This window comes from Phacochoerus africanus, chromosome 8 (genome assembly GCF_016906955.1).
Source record: "Phacochoerus africanus isolate WHEZ1 chromosome 8, ROS_Pafr_v1, whole genome shotgun sequence".
NCBI lineage: Eukaryota > Metazoa > Chordata > Mammalia > Artiodactyla > Suidae > Phacochoerus > Phacochoerus africanus.
The window spans coordinates 114,854,856-114,881,168 of record NC_062551.1 but is presented as its reverse complement, the minus strand read 5'-3'; the positions used below and the strand labels follow the sequence as shown (position 1 = coordinate 114,881,168).

At 38.5% G+C, this 26,313-nt stretch overlaps 1 protein-coding gene across 1 annotated transcript in view; it reads right to left on the bottom strand.

The window, feature by feature from the left end:
• Positions 1-312: 312 nt before the first annotated feature.
• Positions 313-26,313, bottom strand: part of DSG4 (desmoglein 4) — a 35,414-nt gene continuing 9,413 nt past the window's right edge. Inside the window, exons 2-16 of the mRNA XM_047792090.1 lie at positions 25,258-25,293; positions 23,432-23,563; positions 21,667-21,822; positions 21,233-21,377; positions 18,604-18,770; positions 18,214-18,348; positions 17,244-17,429; positions 12,973-13,244; positions 11,354-11,493; positions 8,301-8,528; positions 6,370-6,666; positions 5,387-5,526; positions 5,167-5,236; positions 3,626-3,834; positions 313-1,080 (exon numbers count right to left, since the gene is read on the bottom strand). Coding sequence (XP_047648046.1) covers positions 313-1,080; positions 3,626-3,834; positions 5,167-5,236; positions 5,387-5,526; positions 6,370-6,666; positions 8,301-8,528; positions 11,354-11,493; positions 12,973-13,244; positions 17,244-17,429; positions 18,214-18,348; positions 18,604-18,770; positions 21,233-21,377; positions 21,667-21,822; positions 23,432-23,563; positions 25,258-25,293 — 3,081 coding nt within the window. The remainder of the gene's footprint in view (positions 1,081-3,625; positions 3,835-5,166; positions 5,237-5,386; positions 5,527-6,369; positions 6,667-8,300; positions 8,529-11,353; positions 11,494-12,972; positions 13,245-17,243; positions 17,430-18,213; positions 18,349-18,603; positions 18,771-21,232; positions 21,378-21,666; positions 21,823-23,431; positions 23,564-25,257; positions 25,294-26,313) is intronic.

Genomic DNA, 26,313 nt, shown 5'->3' with positions numbered 1-26,313 from the left:
ATGACCAGTTCTCTAGCCTAGTCACCTCTAAGATTCACCTTATGAGTTATGTGCTATTTATTAGACAGTATCAGAATATGTAAAAATATCAATTTTTTTGTATGTTATTTAAAATCAGGAAGAATTTTTAAGGTTTACCTTAGTATTTGGCCATATTTATCCCCCCAAAAGATACAATTAAAGTCTCATTGAGTTAGAATTTTCAAATATTTGTTGACTGCTAAAATGTTAAATACTGTATATACATCTTTGATGGTATTCTGGTGATTACAAGGTGCAAGGTCTCCATGGAGAATACTGACCGTAAAGCACTTATTGTTGGGAATAATGTATGTTGCTATACTGTGTTACTCTGTGTCGAGATGTCATTGGGGATGTGGAACCAATGGTTTGGTTTAAGTGAATGTCTGGACTCACCATTTGCATCACTTGAATTTCTGGTCCTACCAAAATACCGCCACTCATTGTGGGTCCTACACAACCATCGGTCATGCTACTATTGCTTATATCAGTCATACCAGGACTAGACAGCACTCTCTCAGCATAGATTACATTGTGTGTGTTGGCTAACTCAGCAGGTACGCAAATATTCCCTTGAACATCGTAGACAGGTGCCAATACTGTTTCCGTTACTACAATGTTGGGTGAAAGCTGAGGATCAAAAACAATTGCAGTGGGTTGCACGCATGGATCGGCCGTAGTGTAAGTCTCGGTCACTGCAATATCCCCATGAATTGTGGGCTCAGGTGCTGCCATTTCTGCCTGGAACTCAGCCTCTGAGAGAGTCATTCCTGAAGACTCATTAACAAAGTAATTTGGTCCAAGTAAAGGGAGGTCGGTATTGATGGGTATACACGCCAGCTGTGATGGAAATGGTTCAATTTCTGTGTTTAAGCAGATTTCAGCAAGAGTCCTAAATTTTGGATCTAACGTTTCCATGTAGCTTTCGTCTAAATCATCCACAATCCAACTGCAACAACCAATGGAGCCCACAGGAGACCCTGCTCCCTCGTGGTCATAAATGAGCAAACAGTCGTTTGCTGGCCGGCCTTCATCTTCATCTGCGTAAGCATATGCTTTCTAAAATTAGAAGAAAAAAAAAATGAAAATTAGAAGTGTCTTTTCTCTTAAAGTAATCAGAGAGGAACAACCACCATGCCTTAGAGATGTCTGATTTAAGAAGATTTTATGGACTGAACTCAGAAAACTGATTCTTTGCTGTATATCTAGATAATTAGATTTTTTAAAGGGAGATCAGTGTGCATTTGATTTATAGTCTTTTGTTTCTGAGGTGGTCTTAAAGCAGTAAATATATTTAGTTATGTGTAAAACAGTATTAAAGAAGAGAGATTTCATCAACTTAGAATACAAGCTTGTATAAAGGTGTACATAACTCTAAGGTTCAGAGATTTATGTTGGAGTGTTTCCTGAAGTTTTGCATGGTCTGAGGGAAGACAGCTGGGGTGCTTGGGATTAGGTTACTGGGGGGGAAGGCACCAAGGTGTTATCTTACTGTAATTTTCAAATTATTTTAAATGACAAACCCTTGAAATGAAATCTTCGGTATGACCCTAACATGTAGAAATGATGAAACTGGAACTTCTGTTTGAAGGGGCCAGGTGGGAGCAGAAACCTGCCAGCTGTCTTCCCCATTTCCCTTGCCTGCCTTTGGTGTGTTTCATGAAATCCCATAGAGTCTTCCCGACATCATCTAAAATCGCTGGATATAATTTGACCCCTTCTTTCTTTTATAAATAAGGTAACCAAAGGCCCAGAGAACACGAATGGCAGGCCTAAGACTTTAACTAGCTGTAGAATACAACTTCAAACCCAACTATCCTTTCTCCACTGCATCATGCTGCTTTCCCTCTGGTCTCTATCAGAGTCTAAATTCTGCCATTAGAAATGAATGATTTTTAGGTCTTGAAATCTATTATTATTTTGTTGTTGTCTTTTTGCCATTTTCTTGGGCTGCTCCCACGGCATATGGAGGTTCCCAGGCTAGGGGTCGAATCGGAGCTGTAGCCGCCAGCCTACGCCAGAGCCACAGCAACTTGGGATCCGAGCCGCGTCTGCGACCTACACCACAGCTCACGGCGATGCCGGATCGTTAACCCACTGAGCAAGGCCAGGGATCGAACCCGTAACCTCGAGGTTCCTAGTCGGATTCGTTAACCACTGCGCCATGATGGGAACTCCCTTGAAATCAATTATTCATGAGTTTGGTATCATCTTAAAACTTTTCCATTAAACATTTTACTTGACACAGTAAGAAAACAACCTCCTCTTGCCTGGGGCACAGGTGAGCTGCTGGAGTGGGTGGTGGTGGTATGAAAATGTGACAGTAAAGAAGCACTGGTACAGTTCTGTAGAGGCTTCACCTTGTAGAGGGAGAACCTTCATCTCCCCACTTTGAAATCCAGTGCCATTTTCAAAATTCAGAGTTAAAATATTTGGGTAAAGTTGACCTCTGCCCATAGAGAAAAGGGATGCACTTTAATTTTATTTGCCCCATAAAGCACTGATTGTAACCAAATGAAAAAAATGCCCGGTGCAATTTTTACACTAATGGTAAAATTCCTTTAATATTAGTATGATTTTTATGAATGGGTCTTTGAATATAATATCTGTGACATTTCTATGACACATATATAATTTTTGCCCATTTGTCAAATGTACTTGGTGGTATTGGTCACTCATCTAAATAGTTAAGACTTCATGCACAGCCTATAATAGTATGTGGTCACTCATCTAAATAGTTAAGGCTTCATGCACAGCCTATAACTACCAATGTATAACTACCAATTTTAAGATATAACTTACAATTTACAACATTTTTAGCGGTTTTTGTTAAGAGCAGTGGTGAAACCCATGTGTTACCATATAAGGAGTAAAGTAGGCTAATTGGAATATGAGATGAAATGGACTGCTGATTAAGTGAGATAAATGAACTACATAGGAATTCGCAAGAGAATTTAAAATAAGTCTTTATTTACCCTCTGTGCTACCCTGTGTGACCAACCCATTGCTTTGGGTCTTTTCTCTTGGATGCCTCGTAGACCCATCCTTCCCTTGATGAGGATACTTGGTGCATGGGGCACTGGACAGAGATTAGGAGACTTGGGTACCAGGTCCCGATCTATCACCAAGTCGTGGTGATGCCCTTTTCCTGAGTTACTGCTCTCTTCCTTCCCCAGTCCTGGCTTTTATTTTTATCTCCTTTCTGTTGGAGGCACTTGCAGAGCAGAAAGGACACCGTAAAGAACAAAGGTGAATACACATTTGCTTTCTTGATCAGGATCCTCCTGCTTTGCTGTTGCTATGGGCAACAAAGTGGAAGCACCAGAAGGGAACAAAAGACAGGAAAATGGAGGAAGGGAAGTGAAAAATGAAGAGATGCTAGCCTTTTCCACAGGAGTAGATGCATTATACTAATTGAATATAAAATGTTCTGGCAAATTGGCTTTGTGTATTTTAAGGAGGTGTGAAATATTTTTTCTTTATTCCAGATTGGGATAGTCAAGAATAACTGCATATATTTTAGAAGAATCTATGGCTATTATTATTATTATTACTATTATTCAATCTCAAGACTCTTTTGTGGAATGTTGTGCAGGGGAGTTACCTCTGAGAAGTAGCTGTCCAAGAAGGCCAGGTTCAGGCTGTTGTCTGCATAGTCCCGCTGGGTTCCTAGCGTTGAGCTCCTCTTCCTGGCTGTGCTCACGGCTCCTCCAGCCACTAAGCCAGCGGCTGTCCCAAGACCTGTATTGAGTTCCACTCCTGACACACCCCCTTCAACCGTTCCTCCGCCTGCATAGGTGTTAGTGTAGATTTCTGGAAGGAGAGGGTGTTCATATGGTGGCGCTTGAGTCGTCTGCATTGTTTACCCATGTAAAACACTGTCAGCTGCTGTCTGCCAGCACCACCCAACAAAGAAAAGGTTCTGGAACGCTACTATTGGAGTAATGCAAACTATACCGACAATCTCCAGGCTCGCTAATGATATAAAACTAAGTAAATGGAAACATAGATAAATAAATAAAACTGAGTAAATGGTACAGAAGGAGCTGGCGTTCAGGCTTGGCTTTCTCACATTTGTACAAACTACCCCCCCCCCACTCCCGCCCCCGACTTAAACGCCTAGAACTGTAGAAGGAGACAAGATGAGCGTGGCCTCTGGGCCAGCACTGGTTCCTTCCATGGCTACCACTGGTGAGCTCCCCTGGCCTGTCTGAGGGGACTCCTACCCACAGAGGAAGTCTCCAGGGCAAGGTCAGCCATGCGTCTGCAGAAACTAACACAGTTCTCATTCACCCCGGCGTGGGAGTGGGATGGAGATTTGGCTTCCATAACAGTGTTCAGCCGCCTGAAGCTCTTTGCCTCCACAGTTGGGCTTGGAATACTCAGGAACCATCCCTGGGAAATCTCAGGTCTGCGCTAGAGCTGGGCAGCCTTCCTACTTTGTTCAATCATTGCCCAATGCTGGGTGTTTTTCAGCATTCTAAGGCATGCACGGGACTTGATAAATTAGGAGAGATTGAGAGATTAAGGTAAATGCATATATGAATTTAAGAAAAGTTCTTTAGTGTATTATTAGGAGGAGGTGTTTGCTACTCTTTTGTTCTTTTTTGGGGGAACAGCTCATGTTACATATAATGGTAGCACTTTGTGCAAGGCACTATTCTAATGTATATTTTGTGATATATATATATACACACACATACATACATAATATATGATATATAACATATATAATACATATTATATGTATATATATTCTCACACACTCTCTCATTTACTCCTCATAGCAACTTTTTGAAGCAGGAGCTATCATAAACTCAATTTCAAAGATAAGGAAATTGAGGCTCAGAGAAGTTGTCTCTTCCAGGGACTTCTTACTAGTAAGTGGCAGCTCTGGGAATCAAACTCAAGCATTCTGCTTCCAGAGTTTGCCCTTTTAATTGGTACGTCATACTTCCATGTCAGTAGTTTAAGAGAAAAATAAGGTCTACTTCAAACATGTAACTTTCCCTACAATTATACTATCATCCAAGGAGAGTGACAGACCTCCTGTTTTTAAAATAAGGTACTTATACATATGAGATTTGTCTGGTTGAATAATTTTGCAAAATTTAAAAAGAAAAACAGATTTTGGTGTCCACTGACCAGAGGAATCTATACGATCCTGGGTATTAGAGGCTGTCACTGTCACTGGTGCACGTATATTTGACATGTCCTGAAAAGAAAAAAAGATTTTAGAAATAAATGCTTTTTGTTAAACATTTAAATATTGACATATTTTCATTTTGGGGTAGTGTATACTTGTCAGGTTTTGCTCTATCCCATTGAAAGCCCTTGGTTCTCCGGAACATGATGGTCCACTCACCCTGTCCTCTGGATGGGCCCCTTCTATTCTCCAGGACTGTATCACTCCTTCTCCCCCCTCTGGCACAGGAGCAAACCTTGTCCCCAGCCCTTCTGGCTGTTTTCGTTTGCAGCAACACATGAGCAGCAAGAGTGGTGACACTGCCCAAGAAAATGGAAAGCAAGCGTTAATGCGTATTGCTCAATTTAGGAAGTCATTGAATGTATCGTTTTTGGGAAAATGTGGCATTATATTTAGAACCCAAGGGATAAATACAAATGGAAGAAAACATCAGTTTTTCTCCTAAAGGAATGAGTATTCGTATCCATGTTTATTAAAAAAAAAGGTCATATAGACTTTTAGAGCTGGAATAGAAGGAGTTTGAGATCATGTAATCTGGTAAATTTTACTGACAGATTAGGCAAATAAGGTCCTTTTTCTCCTGCTAATCTAAGAGCCCACCTGGTTGGTGGCAGATGCAGGATTCGAGTCCTATGCTTCCTAGTCCCCTATGTTCATACATGCACGTTTATATATATGTGTGTTTATGTTTGTGCTGTTCCTTTGTCATAGGCTGCCTTTCAGATTTCCCCACACATCATCCTCCTTCAAAGAAGAGCCTTAGCTTTTCGTGCCTGGCTCAAAGCCACATCCTCCATCAAGACCTCCTAGCCTTCCCACTTTGACTTAATTGCTTCAGCCTTTCTTAAAGCATTTTGCTGAAATTTTCATGATAGGATTTACTTTATGCCCTGCTATGTTATACTCAGGGATTTGCATGTGTCCCATCTTTATGACCCTCACTGACCCTGGACTTTCTTAGTTATCATTATTGAACAAGGACAGGCCCTTATCAGTCTCATTGCTTTTTTCCCAAATTTGCCCCCAAATTGCTGTAGCTACCCAAAAAGAAATGGCCAAGTGAATAAAGTCATTCCCGTCAGCCTGGTTCCATTCTTATTTTGAAGAACTGCTGAAAAGAGGGGGTGTAATCCAGTACTTACAAAGCAGTAGTAAGAGGCCCAGAGCAATCATGCCCATCCCTGTGGGTCCAAGTCCAACATTTGAAGTCCCAGTTTGATCATCAGTGACAGACACACTGGTAACAGAGCTGCCGTCCCCAGTGTGGATGCCCGTGGTACCCAGGTACAAGCACACGTGGTTGCTGTCGCAATCGCAGGCCTTTAACGCCACAATCTGTGGCAATTCGCATGCTCTGTTAAAACTGTCCTTCACCAGGATTGGGATTTCATAATCTAAGGGATATAAAGCCTGCTCAGCTGTCAGGATTGCGGAGGTAGCTGAAAGGAAGAGTGGGGAGAGAAAATAAATTAAAATTTCTTGGAAGTAACCCTTCCTAATACTCAATAGTAACTTAGGACGGTCTGATTTTTTTTTTTTTTTCCATACCTATGTTTGGAAGTTCCCAGGCCAGGTATTGAATTTGAGCCAGATCCTTAACCCACTGTGGCACAGCGGGAACTCCAAGGTCTGATTTTTTTTTTTTTTTCCATGCTCCTTTGGTCATAGAGCACACGGTACTTTTTAAATTCAACATGCAGTTAATTGTTCAGTACTTCTTCCTGCTGGATTTTTATTTCTACAAAGCAGGCTGGGACCTGATGCTTATGTCCTGAGCAATACTTGGCATATAACATGCTCTCAAAAAATACTTGTTTAATGAGTGAAGAATACTGAATTGAAAGGAAATATTGGAAGTCTTCTATTTAGGATTATAGCTTACAAACACCCTCCTTAAGACTGTTATCTCTTATTCAAAATTGCTGTCCTATCATTTAAAATTGTTGCAATAACTATTATTTTTCCTACTTCTTTGTGCTACCATTGCTTACTGAGCTTTATAGAAACTGTTGCTTAAAACATAGGTTGAAGGTTGTTTATTGACCTGAGGGGGTTTAGAGATGATTTGTACCTAAATCATGAATAGTAATCGATTAATCCATAACACTCCATTATTATTATTTTTATTATTATGGGTTACTGCTTTCAGGTAGGTATATGATAAGCCAGCTGTATCAACCAAACTGTAACCTGTGCACAAAATAAGAGGTGAATAAGACAAGGCCACAGCCTGTTAGGTGGAATTTTATTCTGTTCTTCAACATCAGCATGTAAATAGGACCCTAAGGATATTCTTTCCAATGTGACTATATTTTTTTACTGGAAAATCTATGTAATATTTGAACACCATTATGAACCTTCATGTTGAACATTTTTCATTATATTCTTACTCATAATATCTAGGATCTGAATGAGGAAAAAGTGGTTAGCAATTATTTAAGAATATCATATTTGGCTTTGTAGGGAAAGGTGAACTCAGAGTTATCTTGATTTTAATGGAATTGCTTTAATGTGCTTAGCTTTTTAAAATATTAAAATATGTTTTGTGCAAAAGAGCTAAAAGGTTTTATGGTTTGCCTCTTTTCCTCCTTTGACTAAGCCCTTAATGGTGGCATTTTTTTCTGGCATAATTTTACGATTAATGGAGAACTTGGTGGCCTTGTAAAGGTGGGTTTTTCCTCTCATCTTGGGCTCTGTAGTCTGAGCCCCATGCTGCCATCCCACCTCCTGACATCTTTCCTGTTTCCCAAATGAATTTGAGATTAGAGAGCCATGGTAGCTCAAATGAGGTTCTCTCATAACATTTCATTTTCTATTCTACATTTAACATTTCAGGAAAAAGAACCCAAGGTGTATAATGTGTTATGTTACCCAAAATTTAATCTCCATTTTTATCAATGTCAGGCCTTCATTTTTAAGTAGCAACAGGTAGCACACACACACATATTACTATGCCATCTTTACACCCTTGTGGAAATAGAGATAGAAAGAATTGTTATGTGACTCGATGAATTATTTGGTAATTGTTTTGCTTATGGTCTTAAAAGATGAGCAACTTTGCATTTCCACTCACCATTTATTGATCTGATATCCCAACTGTCAGCTGTCCCTGGGGGCTGATCAACAACACAGAAGGTAAAGGGAGCCCCATAAGAGTGATCAGTAACGCCTGTTGCAGAGATAAGGATGGAGGGAGAAGTAATGCAGATAGTTTCCCTTTCAGCAACAATGACTGGACAGTAGTCATTGACATCAGGCACTTCGATGCATATGGTTCCTGTGGCCGTTTTCCCAGTGCCATCTGAAACAGCAAAACATATTGGTGCTCGGGTGAATGGTGTCAGGGAGAAAATTCTTTCTCACATCTCATGATGCTGCAGCATAGAGGAATAGTTTGAATGACTCCTGAGAATGTTCATGATAAGTTCCTGTCGGCTTCAGTCTTTTGTTCATTACCCTCCAGGTACATGGCTTCTTTTTCGTACTTTGAGCAAGTTCTTTCCTAACTTGGAACTCTTTCACCTTCTATTCTCTCTTCCTAAAATGTCTTTCATCCCTGTTTCAGTCTGCTAACTCCTACACATCTCAGGGTGCAAATTAGATGTCCTTCCTCAGAGAAGGGTTGCTGCTTTCTATTCCCACCCTGTCCCCCCAAAATGAAAATCCTCCAGTCTAGCTTGGAGCCTTCCATTCTCGATACCTATTGAGTCCTGTGTTTGTGGAAATAACTGCAATTTGAAGTTAATTGTTCGTGTATTTTTTCCTTTTATTTCACTGTTTATTTTAAAATCCCTTAGATGTGATTTCTCTCTGAAATTCTGCTTCTGAAAATGTATAAACCTATTAGATTTTTCTCCTAACCTATTTGAAACAGATTTTGGGGTTAGTATAGTTTATTAGAAGAGGCAGAGGACCAAAAAATAGGAGTCTGGACTTTCATTTCACTTTTCTACTTTATGTTGAATAAAGAGTTATTTTGTTTTTAGCTTGAGAGAAGTCTTAGCTTTCTCATTTGTAAAGTAGAACATTATCATCTTTAGGTCATTTTTTGAGAAATTAATAAATATCTTTTAAAGATGTTCTCTGTATACCTAAGTAGTAGACTCATTTAGTTAGTGATAACAAACCAGGAGCCTATTCATATTCTACATGTTTTTTTGTTTTTGTTTTTTGTTTTTTGTTTTCCTTAGGGATGTACCTGTGGCATATGGAGGTTCCCAGGCTAGGGGTTGAATTGGAGCTACAGCTGCTGGCCTATGAGTTCAGCCACAGCAACACGGGATCCAAGCCACCTCTTTGACCTGCTCGTGAAATGCCAGATCCTTAACCCACTGAGCGAGGCCAGGGATCCAACCTGCATCCTCATGAATACTAGTCAGGTTCGTTAACTGCTGAGCCATGACAGGAACTCCCATATTCTACATGGTTCTATACCCCATTCAGCACTGGACTCTTTAGACTTAGGTTTATTAGAGAGACACCAGATTATCCCATGGATTTTGTTCCGTGTTGTTCTCTGATCCTCTGGAAATTTTTTATGGCCTCTTGCTATGGCAAACCCACAGCTCAAGCTATTGCTGACAGCACGTGCTACCCCGTTGCATTTGCACTTTGCGCATCCTTGAGCAAACTTATCCAAACCACCTGCATAGCTTGTGGCAGTGCAGATCCTCTGCTTAGGGAAATAAACCATGGCCCTTGTTGTTAGGTTTCTGTGGATACATGTTGATATATTTTTCTCTCTTTTTATTTACTTAAAATGATGAATTTTTTATTCTAGTTTTTGAAGATTTTCACATATGGCCCATGTACAAACATAGGCTGTGATCAACTTGGCTCTAGAATTTATTTTAGGAATAGGATCTCTAGAATACTGATAATAAATAAGACTATAATATTTGTATAGCTGACCCAGATGTTAAAAGTGATGCTCACAGGATAAGAACCAGATGTATGGACTGTAATTACTTGGGTATTAGCATGGTTTCCCTTTCAGTCTTATACTGCCTACTTATCTTTGTCTTTGTTTGGCTGCTGTAAAGCTCAGATATAAACTTAATGCAAACCTACAATATCTATCTTCTGTTAGGTATGTTATCTGGAATATCTTGTTTCCCTCTTCTTTCCTGGTTACTTTCCTTTTTCTGCTGTTTTGTTTTGCAGTAGCTGGTTTCCTAGGCGCTGCTCCAGGGAATCATTAAACAAATTCCTGTTGCTACTCACCAAGAGGAATCTTTAATAGATTTTCCCACACGAGGAACAGCCCAATTACAAGTTAATTGAGTGCATTTGTGCTTATGGCTTTTTTTTTTTTTTTTTTGTCTTTTTGCCATTTCTTGGGCCACTCCTGCGGCATGTGGAGGTTCCCAGGCTAGGGATCGAATCAGAGCTGTAGGCTCCTACACCAGAGCCACAGCAACACGGGATTCAAGCCACGTCTGCAAACTACACCACAGCTCATGGCAATGCCAGATCCTTAACCCACTGAGCAAGGCCAGGGATTGAATCCGCAACCTCATGGTTCCTAGTCGGATTGGTTAACCACTGAGCCACAACAGGAACTCCTGCTTATGGCTTTTAATTTGGATCCTCTGTTTCTTGCGTTTTCTTGGTCCTTAACATCTTTCTTTGGACAACATGTCTAATCAAAAAACAGTCACACAGGCTTCTCACTGGAGCTAGTTTTAGTGGCTATAAAATAACTACACTTTGGGACACTGCCTTTCCCCCAGGTGATACCCTATTGAATTTTATGCACTCCTCGTAGCAGTCACTTTAAGTAAACATTTCTAACATACTCTACAAGTTGATCAACCATCTCAAGGGATGAGAGGTCATAGGCAAAAACTGAATTTTATTTATATATTTTAACTTTTATACTTCACACCTTAAGTCACATACAATTCTTTTTTTGGAATTTGGTGATATAAATTATGACAACTGTAAAATATGGTTATAAGGATGCTGAATTCAGTTCTTGACTTAGGTGTTTAGAACTCTTTCTAAGTCTTACGGACACCGGTAAATGATATGTTTTGAGTCAATCTAATATCGACATTAGAATACTATTTGCATTTCATGTAACACTAGTAATTTTATTAAGATATTGAAGATAAATTTTCTTACCATCTATAGCCAGGATCTCTGCTGTGTATATCCCATTGGTTATATATTTTGACTTCTTATCAAATTCCCTAGAAAATTGTATCTCACCAGTCCTTGAATCTACTTTTAACCAGTTGCCTGCATCATGTCCTATGATATACCTGTTTTTAAATAAATACATTCATCATTTGCTTACATTAAAGTCAGTAATTTTAAGCCGCACAATGTGTTAAACTTAATATATGGGGTTTGCATGCTTTACAGTGATAATTGACTTAGTTTACAAAATGTATAGGCAATAAAATTCTAATGTTGAATATATAATGCACATATTCACAACACAATTTTATAGTTTCATAATTCTTACTCTTCCAGCTTTTAATATAATCATTAATAAAATGTATGAGTTTATTTCAGGTCTGTGTTTCAAATCATAGCATCATAGCACTTATCTATTGAGGAAGTATGATTTATTCATTTTGAATGTGGTATAGTTTGTACTCTGGATTTTAAGGCTTATTGATTTCAGAGCACCTCATTGTTGGCCTCTTAGGACTTGTGGTATCTTCTAGTCATCCTGTGTGGGTTTTTGCTACATATAGTGGATTCAAAGTTCTTGACTATATTGGAAGAAAATCTGCTCTCTGTACAACACACAAATTCAAATGTTCAAGGCACTTATATGGTATATGCTTTCCTCTGATAGACTTCATAACTTTTGTTGTCTACCAATTTATTAGCTGATTAAGTAATCAAAACTGTTAATATCAAAAGTAATTTATACATCGGTAGACTTTATTCACTCCAAAAATATTGGGAAGGAGTTCCTGCTGTGGCACAGTGGGTTAAGGATCTGGTGTCGCTATAGCTGCGGTGTAGATTTGATCGCAGCTGTGGCTTAGATTTGATCCCTGGCCTGGTAACTTCCATATGCCATGGGTGCAGCCAAAAAAGAAAAGCAGAGAACAAAAATATTAAGAAGAAAGAAGAGGGGCAAAGAAGATATAGAGAAACCTTGTATATTTCACTATAGTTATCTCCCAGATTATCTTCCATAGGTCTAATTCATGTATAATCTATGTACTTAATGCCCCTAATACCTACCTTTCTGTTTTTGCAATCCTGACTCTCTTTAGGCTCATCAAATTTCTCAAATGTCTGTGTTTCACTCAGCTTCTTCTGTTATGTTTTTTTGTTTGTTTGTTTTAGGTCAAGCAGGAGGTTGAAATTAACCCCTGAGTCATTAGATAACACAGGTTTTTAAGGAAAAAAGCAATGATTCATCTTTCATGATGTTTATAACACGGCTTAATCATCCTGGGTTCAGGGCAGTACAACAGGACACAAGAGATCAAAGAGACTCAAAGAATAACTGTAGGTGGCTCTTTGATCTTACAATTGCTCCCTGGACATAATTACTCTTTTAACCAGTTGAAGCCCTTACTGCCTCTTAAACACTATGAGACTTCTGAAAAAATGTTAATGCCTCAGTAGTCTTCTAAAACAAACAGCCACACACAAAAAGCAAAGCAAAACTCCAAAAGTATTTCAACCCACATACATTAGCACACACTGCATGAATTAACACAGGACAGAACCGTGCTTTTATCACTTTAACATGAGCAAAATATCGGTAGTACCTGACATTTGTTGCAGGATTTCCTGTATCCAGATCTATAGCCGTGTATGTGCCAAGCACATAATTCAATAAGGAATTTCCTCTCATTCCTTCCCTCACACTGAAAGTCATAGAATTTGGATGAAATGCGGGTCCTTCTCTCATATTAACAACTTGAATTTTCACAGGGGTCGAGTGCATTCGGAACTGAGAAGCAACTGAGTGGTGAAATTCAGCTTGGTTTTTAACTCCAATACTAAGGTGAATATTAGGCACTTGTTCATAATCCAGCACCTGAAATGATAGAAGGTAAAAAATTCTGAAATAGCAAAAGGACTCTCTTGAAAGAGAAAGGAACCATAATAAAAAAGCAGCACACTAGGAGTTCTACTTGTGGTGCAGTGGGTTAAGGACTTGACGTTGTCATTGCGGCGGCGGCAGCTCAGGTCACTGCTGTGGCACTGATTCAGTCCCTGGCCTGGCAACTTCCACATGTCACTGGCATGGCCTCCCCCCACACCAACCCCCCCCCCAAAAAAAAAGCAGCACACTAGAATAAAGTCCAGGAGCTTTGCAGTTATGATCTTGAATTGATAAAATTTTATTTATTATGGCATTGGGTATTTGAGATATGTTACTTCTTTTATCTTTTGGCATAATCAGGGACACGAGTCATTTAGGCCTATGACTTTAAATTGGACTCCAATTTTGGAGTTTTGAACATTTTACATAAAAACCCAGGAATGAAAGATGATTTTTCTTTCCAAATGAGGTGTTTATGTGAAATAAAAAGTAAACAGAATGAAATAAAAATGTTCACACAACTATTGAATGAATAAATAGTACCCAGGTTTCCTTTGTAGAATTCATATCTGAGACTATCTTGGAAGTATAATTGGAGAATAAAGAAGCCAACATATATGAGGTAATTGAACATGTAATTTAAAAAAAAAGATGCAAACAACTTCTAAAGGAGAATTCATGACTATTACAGTCAGCCTTAAGTATAATTTAATTGTTCCAGGTCTGGTGGACAAGAAACCACCTTTATAAAAGATGTTCAAATAAGTACATGCCCTGGCCCAATAAAAGTCACCTTTGAGAGGATTTCTTTGGATAAAAGATAAATAGAATCTTTTGATCCAGAATAACTGATGTGGTGACATAAAAAGTCATCACCAATGATTCAGCACAGAGCTGCATATGAATTACAGACTCAAAAATGGATTTTCACTTGGAAGAGTTTCCTTTTCTATAACAAGTGAAATAAGCAAATGTGGAAAAGAGTATGGGGCACCGTTTAGAAGTGCTCTGGAAGCTAATGTCAACATCACATTTACTAACAACAGAAAGCAAGATACCAGTGTTATCAGCAAGACCCTTAGATAAATATCTTCTTCTCAGGGAAATTCCATGACCCCTAGATTGTTCTTTTAGATTTTAGTTAAATTCTTCACAAGAGCTAATAAGAAATATCCATAGGAATTCACTTGGGTTCTTGTTTGGGACTTGCTCAACATGCCTCACTTAAATTTCAGTCCTTGAGATTTGGACTTTTAACCTTGTACCTTGGTTCCCCTCCCTGGACCACATAGTATGAATTATGGACTCTGAATATTATTTAATTCTGTTATTTTCTCTATTCCAGTTACTAGGAAACTTTTTTTCAGACAGTAAATTAGCAAGCCATTTAGCCTTCATCTAATGCACAATATCACTTATATATTGAATTTTTCTCTTTTGCAATTGTTTAGAACAATTAAAGTATTATGACTTTCCACAAAACTCAACCTCTAGCACTGAAATCCTGCAGTGTGGCTTCTGTGATGAATATGAATTGTGGACTCAGAAATGGATTTTCAGTTGGGAGATCCTTCTTCTACAATTGAATTTTTATTTGATAGAATCTCATGCTGTCTTTAAATAAATGAAAAATCTGGGTTACTCTCTTCTGATAGTGAGATCTTTTGTGGTTTTCCTGTGCATACATACGTATTTTTCGTTTGTCAGAATACTTCTCTTCCCATTGAATGGAGTGTGGTGAAAATAAGTTAATAGGTGGCTAAAGTTGTTATCAATTACAGATGTTCACCAAAGCTGGGGACAGGGAATTGCTTGAGGGCTAATCTTTCCTCTGATAGAAGAGGTAAAAGCAGATAGAGGAAAGGCAGAAAGTCTCTCATCCATTGCTTGCAAATGGGGCCCTTTATCAAGGGTCTTCCAGTTATGCCCTATTTTTATTGGTGTGCAAACAGTAATAAAAACAGCTGTCTACCACTCTTATCTGCTTGGAGTTAGAATGAAGAGGCTGGAAAAACTCAGTTTCTGCACTTTAAGGCATGACTGAGAATAATCATGTATGAAGCACATGCAAGTGTGCATTAGAGAGGTGGGCAGCCTTTTATGGGTCTAGAGTGAGGCTCAGGAAGGGCTCAAGATGAAGACAATGCCTCCAGAAAGAGAGCTTTGGCTTCTGGTGGGTATTTTGCTTCAGAAAATTTTAATAGAAGCCACACTGCAGGATTTCAGTGCTAGAGGTTGAGTTTTGTGGAAAGTCATAATACTTTAATTGTTCTAAACAATTGCAAAAGAGAAAAATTCAATATATAAGTGATATTGTGCATTAGATGAAGGCTAAATGGCTTGCTAATTTACTGTCTGAAAAAAAGTTTCCTAGTAACTGGAATAGAGAAAAGTAGTAACAGAATTAAGTAATCACAATTGACACTGTACTACACTGCATGTGTGCATGGGTCTCTCTGTAAATATTTTCATAACTATAAGTTCTAAGTTATTAGTAGTGGTTTTACATCAAAAAATTAATTTCCTTTATTACATTCATGCTATTTGAGTCTTACAGTTTTATATTTTATTTCTAATTTGTATTTCTAGATTTTATTGCTGTCTGTAAAGTAAAAGCATAAAGTAATTTAAGAAAAATTAATCTACAAGGAAAAGTCAAATCCTGCAGTCTAGTACTGAAGGTTCTCAGCAGACTGACTCCATCTCAACATCTGTTCCCGCATCTCATTGCTTCCTTCCGTGAATACTCTGTACAGCCCCACAGAGCTGCTCATCATGCCTGAACATGCTTTACATTTTCTTGCCTCAGGGTGTTTGCTCTTTTCATTACCCATGTTAGCAATCTGAGTTATAAGGTCTTACTTAAACCTTATTCCATATACCACCTTACACCAGTCAGAATGGCCATTATCAAAAAAGTCTACAAACAATAAATGCTGGAGAGGGTGTGGAGAAAAAGGAACCCTCCTACGCTGTTGGTGGGAATGTAAATTGGTGCAGCGACTATGGAAAACAGTATGGAGATTCCTCAAAAAACTAAAAATAGAATTACTATTTGATCTAGCAATCCCACTCCTGGGCATCTATCCAGAGAAAACCATGGCTCAAAAAGATGCATGTATCCCAAAGTTCATTTCACTACTATATACAATAGCCAAGACATGGAAGCACCCTAAATGTCCATTGACTGAGGAGTGGATAAAGAAGATGTGGTACATGTACACAATGGAATATTACTCAGCCATTAAAAGGAAAGAAATAACAGCATTTGCAGCAACACGGATGGACCTAGAAATTATCATGCTAAGTAAAGTTAGTGAGACACAAATGTCATATGCTATCACTTATATGTGGAATCTAAAAAAAGGATACAATGATCTTATTTGCAGAACAGATACTGACTCACAGACTTTGAAAAATCTATGGTTACTAAAGGAGACGGTTGCTGGGGGGTGGGGAGGAATGGGCTGGGAGTTTGGGATGGAAATGCTGTAAAATTAGGTTGTGATGATTGTTGTACAACTGTAAATATAATGAAATTCACTGAGTTAAAAGCCCCCCCCCCAAAAAACCCCAAACCTTATTCCATGAATGAAATCTTTTCAGCCATATCTGTCTCAGAAGGCTCTTACCTCTTAGTAATTATTTCATATTTACCCATTTGGACATTCATTGCATGTAATACCATAGCATCTTACTACTATTTATTTTGTTTTTAACTCATATTATTATCTAGTTTGGGAGTACCTGTCATGTCTTTTCAACTTGGTGTTGGGCATTGTGAGAACAAAACAGACTTCTTATTTCTCTTGGTGATAAATACTGTGTTGCTGGGGTGGACGTCTTAGTAAGCCAACACAGTAAGCCAGCTCAGGGGGCTTGTCCACATCAGTAGTGTTCAAGGTTATGGGGTACTTGTTGTAAGCAGATTTTTTTTTCTCTGATTATTTTAACCCTTTGGAAGAAAATATTGCAGACCCCATACTGTACCTTGACAACTTTCAGAATGCCTTCATTGGTTTGTGGGTCAGTTTGAATATCAAACCAATTCCCATCATTTCCAGACAGAATTACATATTTTGCCAACCAGTTGTCAGTGCCTTCTTCGTCAAGATCAATTGCTTGGAATCGTATCAGTTCCGAACTTAAACAATTCTCTTCAATACTGGCTGAGTACTGAAATGACATAGATCAATTTTATAATTTACAAGTACCTAATTATCATTTAAAATACTAGCAAAAATGACGCTGATGATTTTTGCACCAGCCATGCATCCAATCGGATACAGAAGGATAAAATGATTATAAGATAGTAAAACTGATTTTCCGGTGCTGTAAATGAAATCAAGGTCAAACGGGCATTTGTCTTATTTTTCTTGCTTATTTTACATTTTTCCTAAATTTCTTCCTCCTTTTAGATAAAGGGCTGGATAGTAATTATGGTAGGTGTTTTGGGCCAGAGAGTTTGTGTTGCAGCTACTCATCTCTGCTGCTGTACGATCAAAGCCATCACAGATGACATGTATAGGAATGAGTACAGCTGTGGCCCAATAATACATTTTTGGCCCTGCCATTTTTGATTGTATGTTTCTTTATGCCTAAAGATGGACATCGAAGTTGAAAATGTTTGCACTCTTATAGAATCAATTCAGCAAATCGTCAGGCCTAGAAAGATACGTCAGTGTTGTTACATGATTCCCAGAGTTGTATTTATAAAGTGAGTGGGGAGTATGGGAAGATGGTGTCTGCTTTCACAGAGGTTTGCACAGAATAGTGACTCAAAGGCAAACATGCACTGTTAAGGTATATTGTTATACATAAGAAGTTCCAAGGTTTATACAGCAAAACTGAGCACACCACGCATGTAGCAGAACCAGCCTTACAAACTAACTAAATTGACTTGGGAAAGCAAATCAATTACTGCCTCTTATAGAAAAGGATTATAGGAGTAACAACTTACAAAAGTTTTTTCCAAAATGGGGAAGTTATCATTGACGTCTAAAACCTTGATTCTGCAGTCACACTCGGAAGACAGTCCGTCTGTAGCTCCATCCCGATCTGAGCCCCTCACGAGGAGGTTGTACGTGCTGTGTTGCTTAAATGAATGAGAATTTTAAGACTTAGCTCTTGTTTTGAATAAAATCTGACACATTCTGATTATTCCATTTTATAATTTTCTATAATCCTTTAATACAATTTTGCCTTTTCATAATTTTCATTTAAAAATAGTGGTTGGACTATTTTTACTCTTCTCCTTTACATTGGAAGAAGGGCACATGTGAATCATTTCATCTTTGTCTCTTTAAAATTAAATTTCTTATTTTTTGAAATTCATGTGTAGAAGGCTTACCTCTCTGTCAAGGAAACTGGACATTGTGCGCACTTCGCCGGTGTACCTGTTCAGGATGAACATTGGTGCACCTGCCGGCTCCTGAGAGATGATCTTATAGGCAATTTTAGAATTCAGATGATTCTCTTCATCTGCATCTGTGGCACTTAATTTCACTACCAGGGTGTCTGGAAACGAAGATGGAGGTGGAGAATATTTGGGACTCTGTTAGAATCATTTCAGCCAATTGTCAGATATAGGAAGAAAGAGTGATCAGCCCTCTCCTGAATTCTCTTGTTCTGGTTTTCCATGAGAATATATAACTGTAACTTCCAGCTACACCATTGCTCACAAAAACAATGGTGGTTTGCTTCTTTCCCATTTATAAAGTACTTGAACCCTTTAAATGATTAAATGGTAAATTTGCAAAAATAGTCGTCTTTTTAAAAAATCAGTCTTTACCTTTTAAAATGTATACGTACTAATTTAAAGTAATGATAATAAATTATGTTTACATAAGTCTCATCCTTTTTATGAAAATGAACTATGTCAAAACATAATGAGAAGGCTGGCGTTGTCTTACATTTCTGCAACTATATTTTATTTATTTATTTAGTCTTTTGACTTTTTAGGGCCACACCCATGGCATATGGAGGTTCCCAGGCTAGGGGTCTAATTGGAGCTGTAGCTGCCAGCCTACGCCAGAGCCTCAGCAATGCCAGATCAGAGCCTGACTGAGACCTACACCACAGCTCAGGGCAACGCTGGATCCTTAACCCACTGAGCAAGGCCAGGGATAGAAACTGCAACCTAATGGTTCCTAGTCAGACTCGTTCCCATTGTGCCATGATGGGAACTCCAATTTATTTTAAAATTTAAAACATTTTATACAATTTTAAAGGTTACTTTCCATTTACAGTAACTACAAAATGTTGGCTATGTTTCTTATGTTGTACAATGCATTCTTGAGCCTATCTTACACCCAATAGTTTGTAAAGTAATTCATCTTTAATGTTGGAAAAAGTTCAATATTCTTTATCATAAAGCTGAAAAATTGATTTTATAAATTTGTTTTGCCATAGTTTTGTGTTATTTTTAATGTTTCAATTAGGAAACATTGTAGCGTAATTAAATTTGACATTGCAATTATTAATTGAGAACCTATATTCATTATTTTCACTCATCCAGAAAGCAGAGAATTATTATTGGCTGCCTTTGAAGATAATAGCCCTTTCCTGAACCATCTAAAAACCATAATGATTGAAAAGAAGTATTGTCCACAGGATTATAAGAAGTTCTTAATTATTCATAGGGACAAACCATAGGCATCTTGGGCCAATCTCTAAGGACATCACAGAACAGATTTTTCAGAGTTGGTTTGTCCCTGATGTTTTCCTGCTTCCTAGCCAGGCTTCATCATGAAAAATCCTGGTACAGAGAACCAGGGTCGCTTGAAGAGAAAGAGCCAGGTTTCATGGAATTCCTTGTTGATGAAAATATGCTCTGGCCCTTCTCCTCATCTGAGAGACATTAACAAGGCTGCTGATCAGCAATGAGGTAGACTTGGATATGGACTTAAGTGTGGGCTTCCACTTCTCTTCCTTCACCAAGTTTTTGCAGAAGTGTCTTAGTGAAGAAACCATGATGGACTTTGCATCCCCTCTCTTTTGCTTCTTTTAGCAAAACCCTTTCTTTGCCTCTCTGTGTTCTCCCATCCTAGATTGTAAAATGTTTTGTGTGTCTTATTTTCAACAGCCCTTTTCTTGGGAATTTGAAAAAGGGATTCTCCTGACTCCCCGCCTCAACCCCTGTCCTTAGTTATCTCTTCTCTCCTCCAGCATTCTTGTCTCCTCCCCGATTCCCCCCACCCCTGCCCCAGACTTCTCCACCCTTTCTTTGACTCTCCATCAGAGTCATTATCTGCCTTTCTTCTGAAATTTCTTTTTTCTATTCTTTTCCCCCAAATTTATTTAGAGGCATAAGAGCAGACATAGATGTGAAAAGAAAAGAAATATTAGAGGATCTGGGGTAAGAAAGAGGCAGAAAGCAAAGAAGGAGAGAAGAGCAGAGGTAGCAATAGAGGGGAAGCATAAGCACAGAGTGGAAGTTCAGGAGAAGTGATAGAGGGAAAGAATGAAGAATATTAGTGTTGGAGAATGAAAGAAGCAGGATGAAAAAAATGAAAAAACAGAACAAAACCCAAATGTTATGTGAGTTGGCTGTGTAGACTGTGATTACCTTCGTGAGTGACCTTATTGGGACAGTTGTAACTGAACCCTTCCCCACTCTCTCACTGGTGAGGTTCAGCCCAGAATTGGAGGAATAGATCAGAACAGAGCCTTTTTGCACATTCATGGTTCTGTCCTCAGTTTACCCATTTGGATTAAGTTAATTCTGAGTCCAGTTAACATCTCTGAGGAAGGTGCTAAGCTCTTGCTAAATCACATGTATAAGAATCCTCCACCAACACGACGATGGTTAGTATTTTAGGCATGATTTTTCCTCCTAGATCAATTTTAAGTTAGCATTGTTCAAAATACAAGTTTGACTTTTTCTGATCTTGAAATTACCTGTGTTTCAGTCTCCTAAAGCTTTTGACCAAGAGAAATAGAGATGGTGTAATGCAGAGAAGGAGTGTCATTCTACTTACTTGCCTCACTGTTTTCTTCGATGCTGGCTGCGTACACATTTTGTGTAAAAACTGGGGGGTTATCGTTTATGTCCATAACTTTGACTCTAAGCTCAAGAGGTCTTTCTAAATCTTCACCCCTTGAATTTACAGCCCGACAATAGATCTGTGGAAAGTTGGGGGGAAAAAAAAGGGGCCTTTGTTCATCAAAGGAAATTAGGTAACCTGTCTACATTTATATCAGGAAATGTGCAAATAGATAGTTTTTTTCAGTGAATTCAGACTGTATTACAATCTAGTCATTTTAATATTATCGAGACATTTGATCACACACATATGCCACACACCAAAGAATCCTGAACTAAAACCTTCTATTTTCATGCCCTTTTCATTGATTCAAGTCCCTTATTTGATTCCACTCTACTGCGTCCAGTCTACACACGGCTGCAACTTACCAAGAAAAGTGGTGTTATCTCTCTGTCCACCACTGAAGTGATGTTAATTTCTCCAGTCCTAGGATTAATGGTGAATACGCCATATGGTGGTCGATCAATTCCTGCCCCAGAGATGCGGTATGTAATCTTCTGACTCACTTCACAGTCTGATCGAATCTATGAGGAAAATAGCCAGGACTGTGATTTAATTTAGAGCAGATCGTGATCTGCAGAATGTAGTGCAATGAGAAGGGAATGGGCTGTATAGCTAGATAGGCTTTGGACATAACCAGGCATCGTGATTTATGCCTGTGTGACCTTGGAAAATTCACCTAGTTTTGCCAAGTATCAGCCTATAATGGGATAATTCCACTTATATCCCAGCCCTCATTCCAACTCCTGGCATAGGGGACATACATGCTTGCTTGATGTGAGACTTGTTATTATTAAGAATACATTGTCCATTTCTCTGATTTTCTCTGCACATAGAATTTGACATAAAAAATCAACATCCTTGCTATTTTTAAAAGATTGTGTCACATTAATATGTACCCTGCCTAGACTTTAATTAGAGATTTAATAACTTAAGAAAGCTTGAAGAGAAATACAGTGTTTAGAGATATTGGCAATAATTTTATCAATTGAAACCTACTGTATCATCCATTTGCCAAATAAATTTTATGGCAAATATTCTGCCATATAGTCTTGTTTGAATAGTTTTATATCTATTGCTCATGAATTTGAAGAAAAGTACTTTAATTTTGAAATCTCACCTATGTACTAAAGATGAGAGCTCTCAGTAATATACTGATTTGTTACCCAAATATCCACAAGTAAGTAAACAGTTGGAAAAACAACTTGGATTAACTCCACTCTAACCCAAAGATATTATTTATAAAGATGAAAATTCAGGAAACTCCCCAAATGCAAAGAAAAAAAAAGAATATTCCATACAAGTGGGATAACATAAAGGTATAACTATGAGTTGAATGGAAGCAATAACAATTTAAAGCTTTCCAAAAATTTCCAAAAATTTGAAAACTTCTGAAAGAGAATAAATAATCTCTTTTCTTGAGCTGAAGTTATATCTGTAATATATAACTGCTGATGTTTATTAAATATGTAAAGCTTTGTATATACATTTAAGCTGTGTATACATGTAAAGCTTTAAGGAGAGAAATCTGGTAGATCACTCTACCATTGATTTTATCAGTGGGGCAAGGCCAAGATGCCTGGAAAGAGCTAGTAAGGCTGTTAATGTGGGTCCCATCCTTTGGGAATCAATTTATTATACATTCTTTTCTTCACTCTCCTTCCTTATTGATTGCCATTATTTGGAATACTTCTTAAGACTCTTCTCATTTCTGGATGTTGGAATCTCTTGGGAACTTTTGGGGAATTCTTACCCTCTTGGGGAGAATTAATCAATACTGTAAACCTTTGATTTGGGGGAGGGCTAGTCAGAAGGCTATGACACCATGCCTAGCTTTCCTATAACATATACAGGTGGCAATAAGCAGAACACCAATAAACAGATACAGTCAATTGTGCTGGAGATCCAAGTCTCTCTTAGGATCACACAAGGACCTGTGCCTATATCAGCTCCCGGAAGGTAACATTCAAAACGGTGCCTCAGCAATGAGAGCCAGTTACCCTGTGTCACCCATCTTCCTAAATCACTGTGGTGAAGTGAAGGCTGCAAATCCTCGAAGAATCTAGGGGCTTTCCTGCCCTGCAGAAGCCTTTGTTATCAGGGCAGCCCACTCCTGTTTATTTCATCACTTACTTTGGCAATAGGATTCCTCTTAGAGTTATCTTCTCCTTCTCTACAGGCCGCAGCAAACTTGATCCACTCTCGCTTCTGTCTTCTGACGGTTTGCCATTTTGTGGTGCCATTCTCCATGTCTAATTCTTTGACCTTAAGTAGCAAGTGTTCACATTTCATAAAATGTTAGAACAGTTTTACTTGGTAAGGGCATTTACTCAGCATTGTGAGATGCACTCAGGAGAAGCAACGACATTGGAGTTGAGGAACAAAGCAAGTTTTTACTAGTTCACAACTCTAGATAGATATAGCTTAGTCACCCTGACTAGCAACTGCTTATGGAGGTTCCCAGGCTAAGGGTCCAATCAGAGCTACAACTTTGGGCCACCAGCACAGCCACAGCATCGCCGGATCCTTAACCCACTGAGTGAGGCCAGGGATGGAACCCACATCCCCATGGATCCTAGTGGGTTCATTAACGGCTGAGCCATGAAGGGAACTCCAGAATCATCTCTCTTTTAACTATAGGATTCCAGCGGAACAAATTTCATGAGCTCTGTGTGGAGTTCGTAGTGGGTTATGTTGGATAATATGAGTGGTTTATCTTTCTTCAGTCTCTCCTCACAAGGTGAGAGGCCTTGCCCACCTCACCCTTCATTGTGCTCTGACCGGGCTTTCTGGTCTCCAGAGCTAAAAAGATGGCCAGAGTTCCATGTTCCCGCAACTCATGTGGAAGGAGTTTTGTGCTGGTGAGTGCGCTCACTTCAAAGAGGGAAAGGGTTTTTGTCTTCTCCTGCTAAGGACACCACTCTGGCTAAGTAGCCACCTATATTATCATGGGATTAGAAGAATATTTCAGCTGAATTGATGGTCCCAAGCAGTAATCCCATGGATACCCATATGGTTTTTCAGTGTTGTCCATTTTTATCTCTGTTTGCTCTATGTTTTTCTCTTTGTAGTTTTGTTTTTGCTATTGTTGGAGGATGTTTAAGAATTTTATAGGTAAAGAGTTTAGAAATGTTACTACGTACATAAACATATATGTATAAAGCATAAACATATGCATATGTGTATAAATACATATTTTTTAAAGTAACTTCTAATGTACTTACTGAGACCTAGAATATTCTTTGTTTGATTAAGCTAAGGCTTCATTTAATTACCACTTTGGGGAAAAGAAATATTCCCTGTGAATGGAATTTACCCTTTCAAGCATTTACTTTTGCATCCCACCTCCCTTTTGCATACAACTTCCTGAAATGTACTACATATTCCCTCATTTGTCAACAGAGAGTAGAAAAGTAATTTTATTTTCTTCAATGGTTTGAGGTCAGAATGAAAATTTAACTACTGAAATGAAATAAAGCCCTGCTGGAGATAGAGGCCAGTAGCTTTATTTCCTGAGTCCTGCTCTAAATGGTACCAGATTCTCTGTTGTTTTGTTTAGTGGTGATTATGCATTTTTTTTACTTTTATATCTTTCATTCATTTATTTCCCATCAATTGTCTTTCTAGCTGATGTGACTACCTAAAAATCCTCTTCCCATTCTAATTTGTTACTTTGTTTCTCTTTCTTTGATTTAGGTGAGGAACTGTATAAATAAGCTAATAGTATAAGTTTGAAAAGTAGGAGTTACCACACTGAGCTGTCTAAAACCATGGCTAAATGCATAGCTATTTGGGAATATGGGTTTTACCATTGCCCTTCATTTTGGAAGAGGTTCTTCCTTTTACCTTTTATCTTGACAATTATGGTTTCAAATATTCTAATTTTTGGTTTATGATGCATTACGAAGTTCCATTTTTCCTTTGATTTTAAATTGAGAAAATAGTTTATTATACATTACCTCAACAATAAATTCACTGTTTACTTCCAGCACCACCTGTTATGGAAGGTATAACATTAGCATAAGTTTGCATAATTTAAAGGAAGCAGTATCATAAAACCATTGACAATGTTCTCTCATTAATATGTTTGCTAAACACACATTTTGTTAATAATATGGAATAAACATGGGTAATGCAAAATGAATAATGCAGGCTTTTTGTTATCTAGAGGCTTTAACCTTTGGAAGACAAACACATAACCACAGCAAGGTAAGTTAGAATACTTGCTTCAGCAGAGGCTCCATGAAGGGGTAGATTGGACAACTCAAGTTACCAAGGCGAATTCTGGGAAAGCCTCACAGGGGAGTAGGGATTTGAAACGGGTCTGCAGGATGAACCCCCTTTGATAAGAGCACTTGATGGGGAAGAAATTTTCATTCGGAATAAAACCTGAGCACAGGCATAAAGGCACAGAGTTTCAGAGGAGGTTCCAGGAATGGTAAATAATATTAGCATGAAGGTGGAGGAAACAGTGAGGAGACATGAGAGACAAGGTTTGGAATGTCAGCTTGCAAGCACATCATGAAGTGCTTTATATGCCAGACTAGGGAGTCTGGACTTTATTGGATAAGGGTCTGGGAGTGACAAAAATGTTTTTCAAACACGTCATTGATCTTAAGGGATGGTGACAAGGGAAAAGCCCTGGAGGTTGAGACACTCAGGTATTAGCACTTGCTTAGGTAAGACACAGACCATGGACACAGTGCTGAAGTGGTGCTGGGAAGCACCAAGAGGGCTATGGACTGGGGCCTCTCGTGTTTCTAAAATTGGGGGTAGATGATTCTGGAAGGTAGAAGACAAAGGAAAAGTCACACAGCATCCCACTACTTGGAAGTCACCATAGTTAATATTTGGAGAAAGTCTTTCAAACTTTTTTTTTTTCCAAGAACTACTTACACAAGTTGTATTTTTTTTTTTTTAACTAAAAAGAGATTATATTATAACACCCCATTTGGTAATTTGTTTTTTGCACTTAATTATCAGGGTAAAACTCCACGTCAGTGAAGACATAGAGA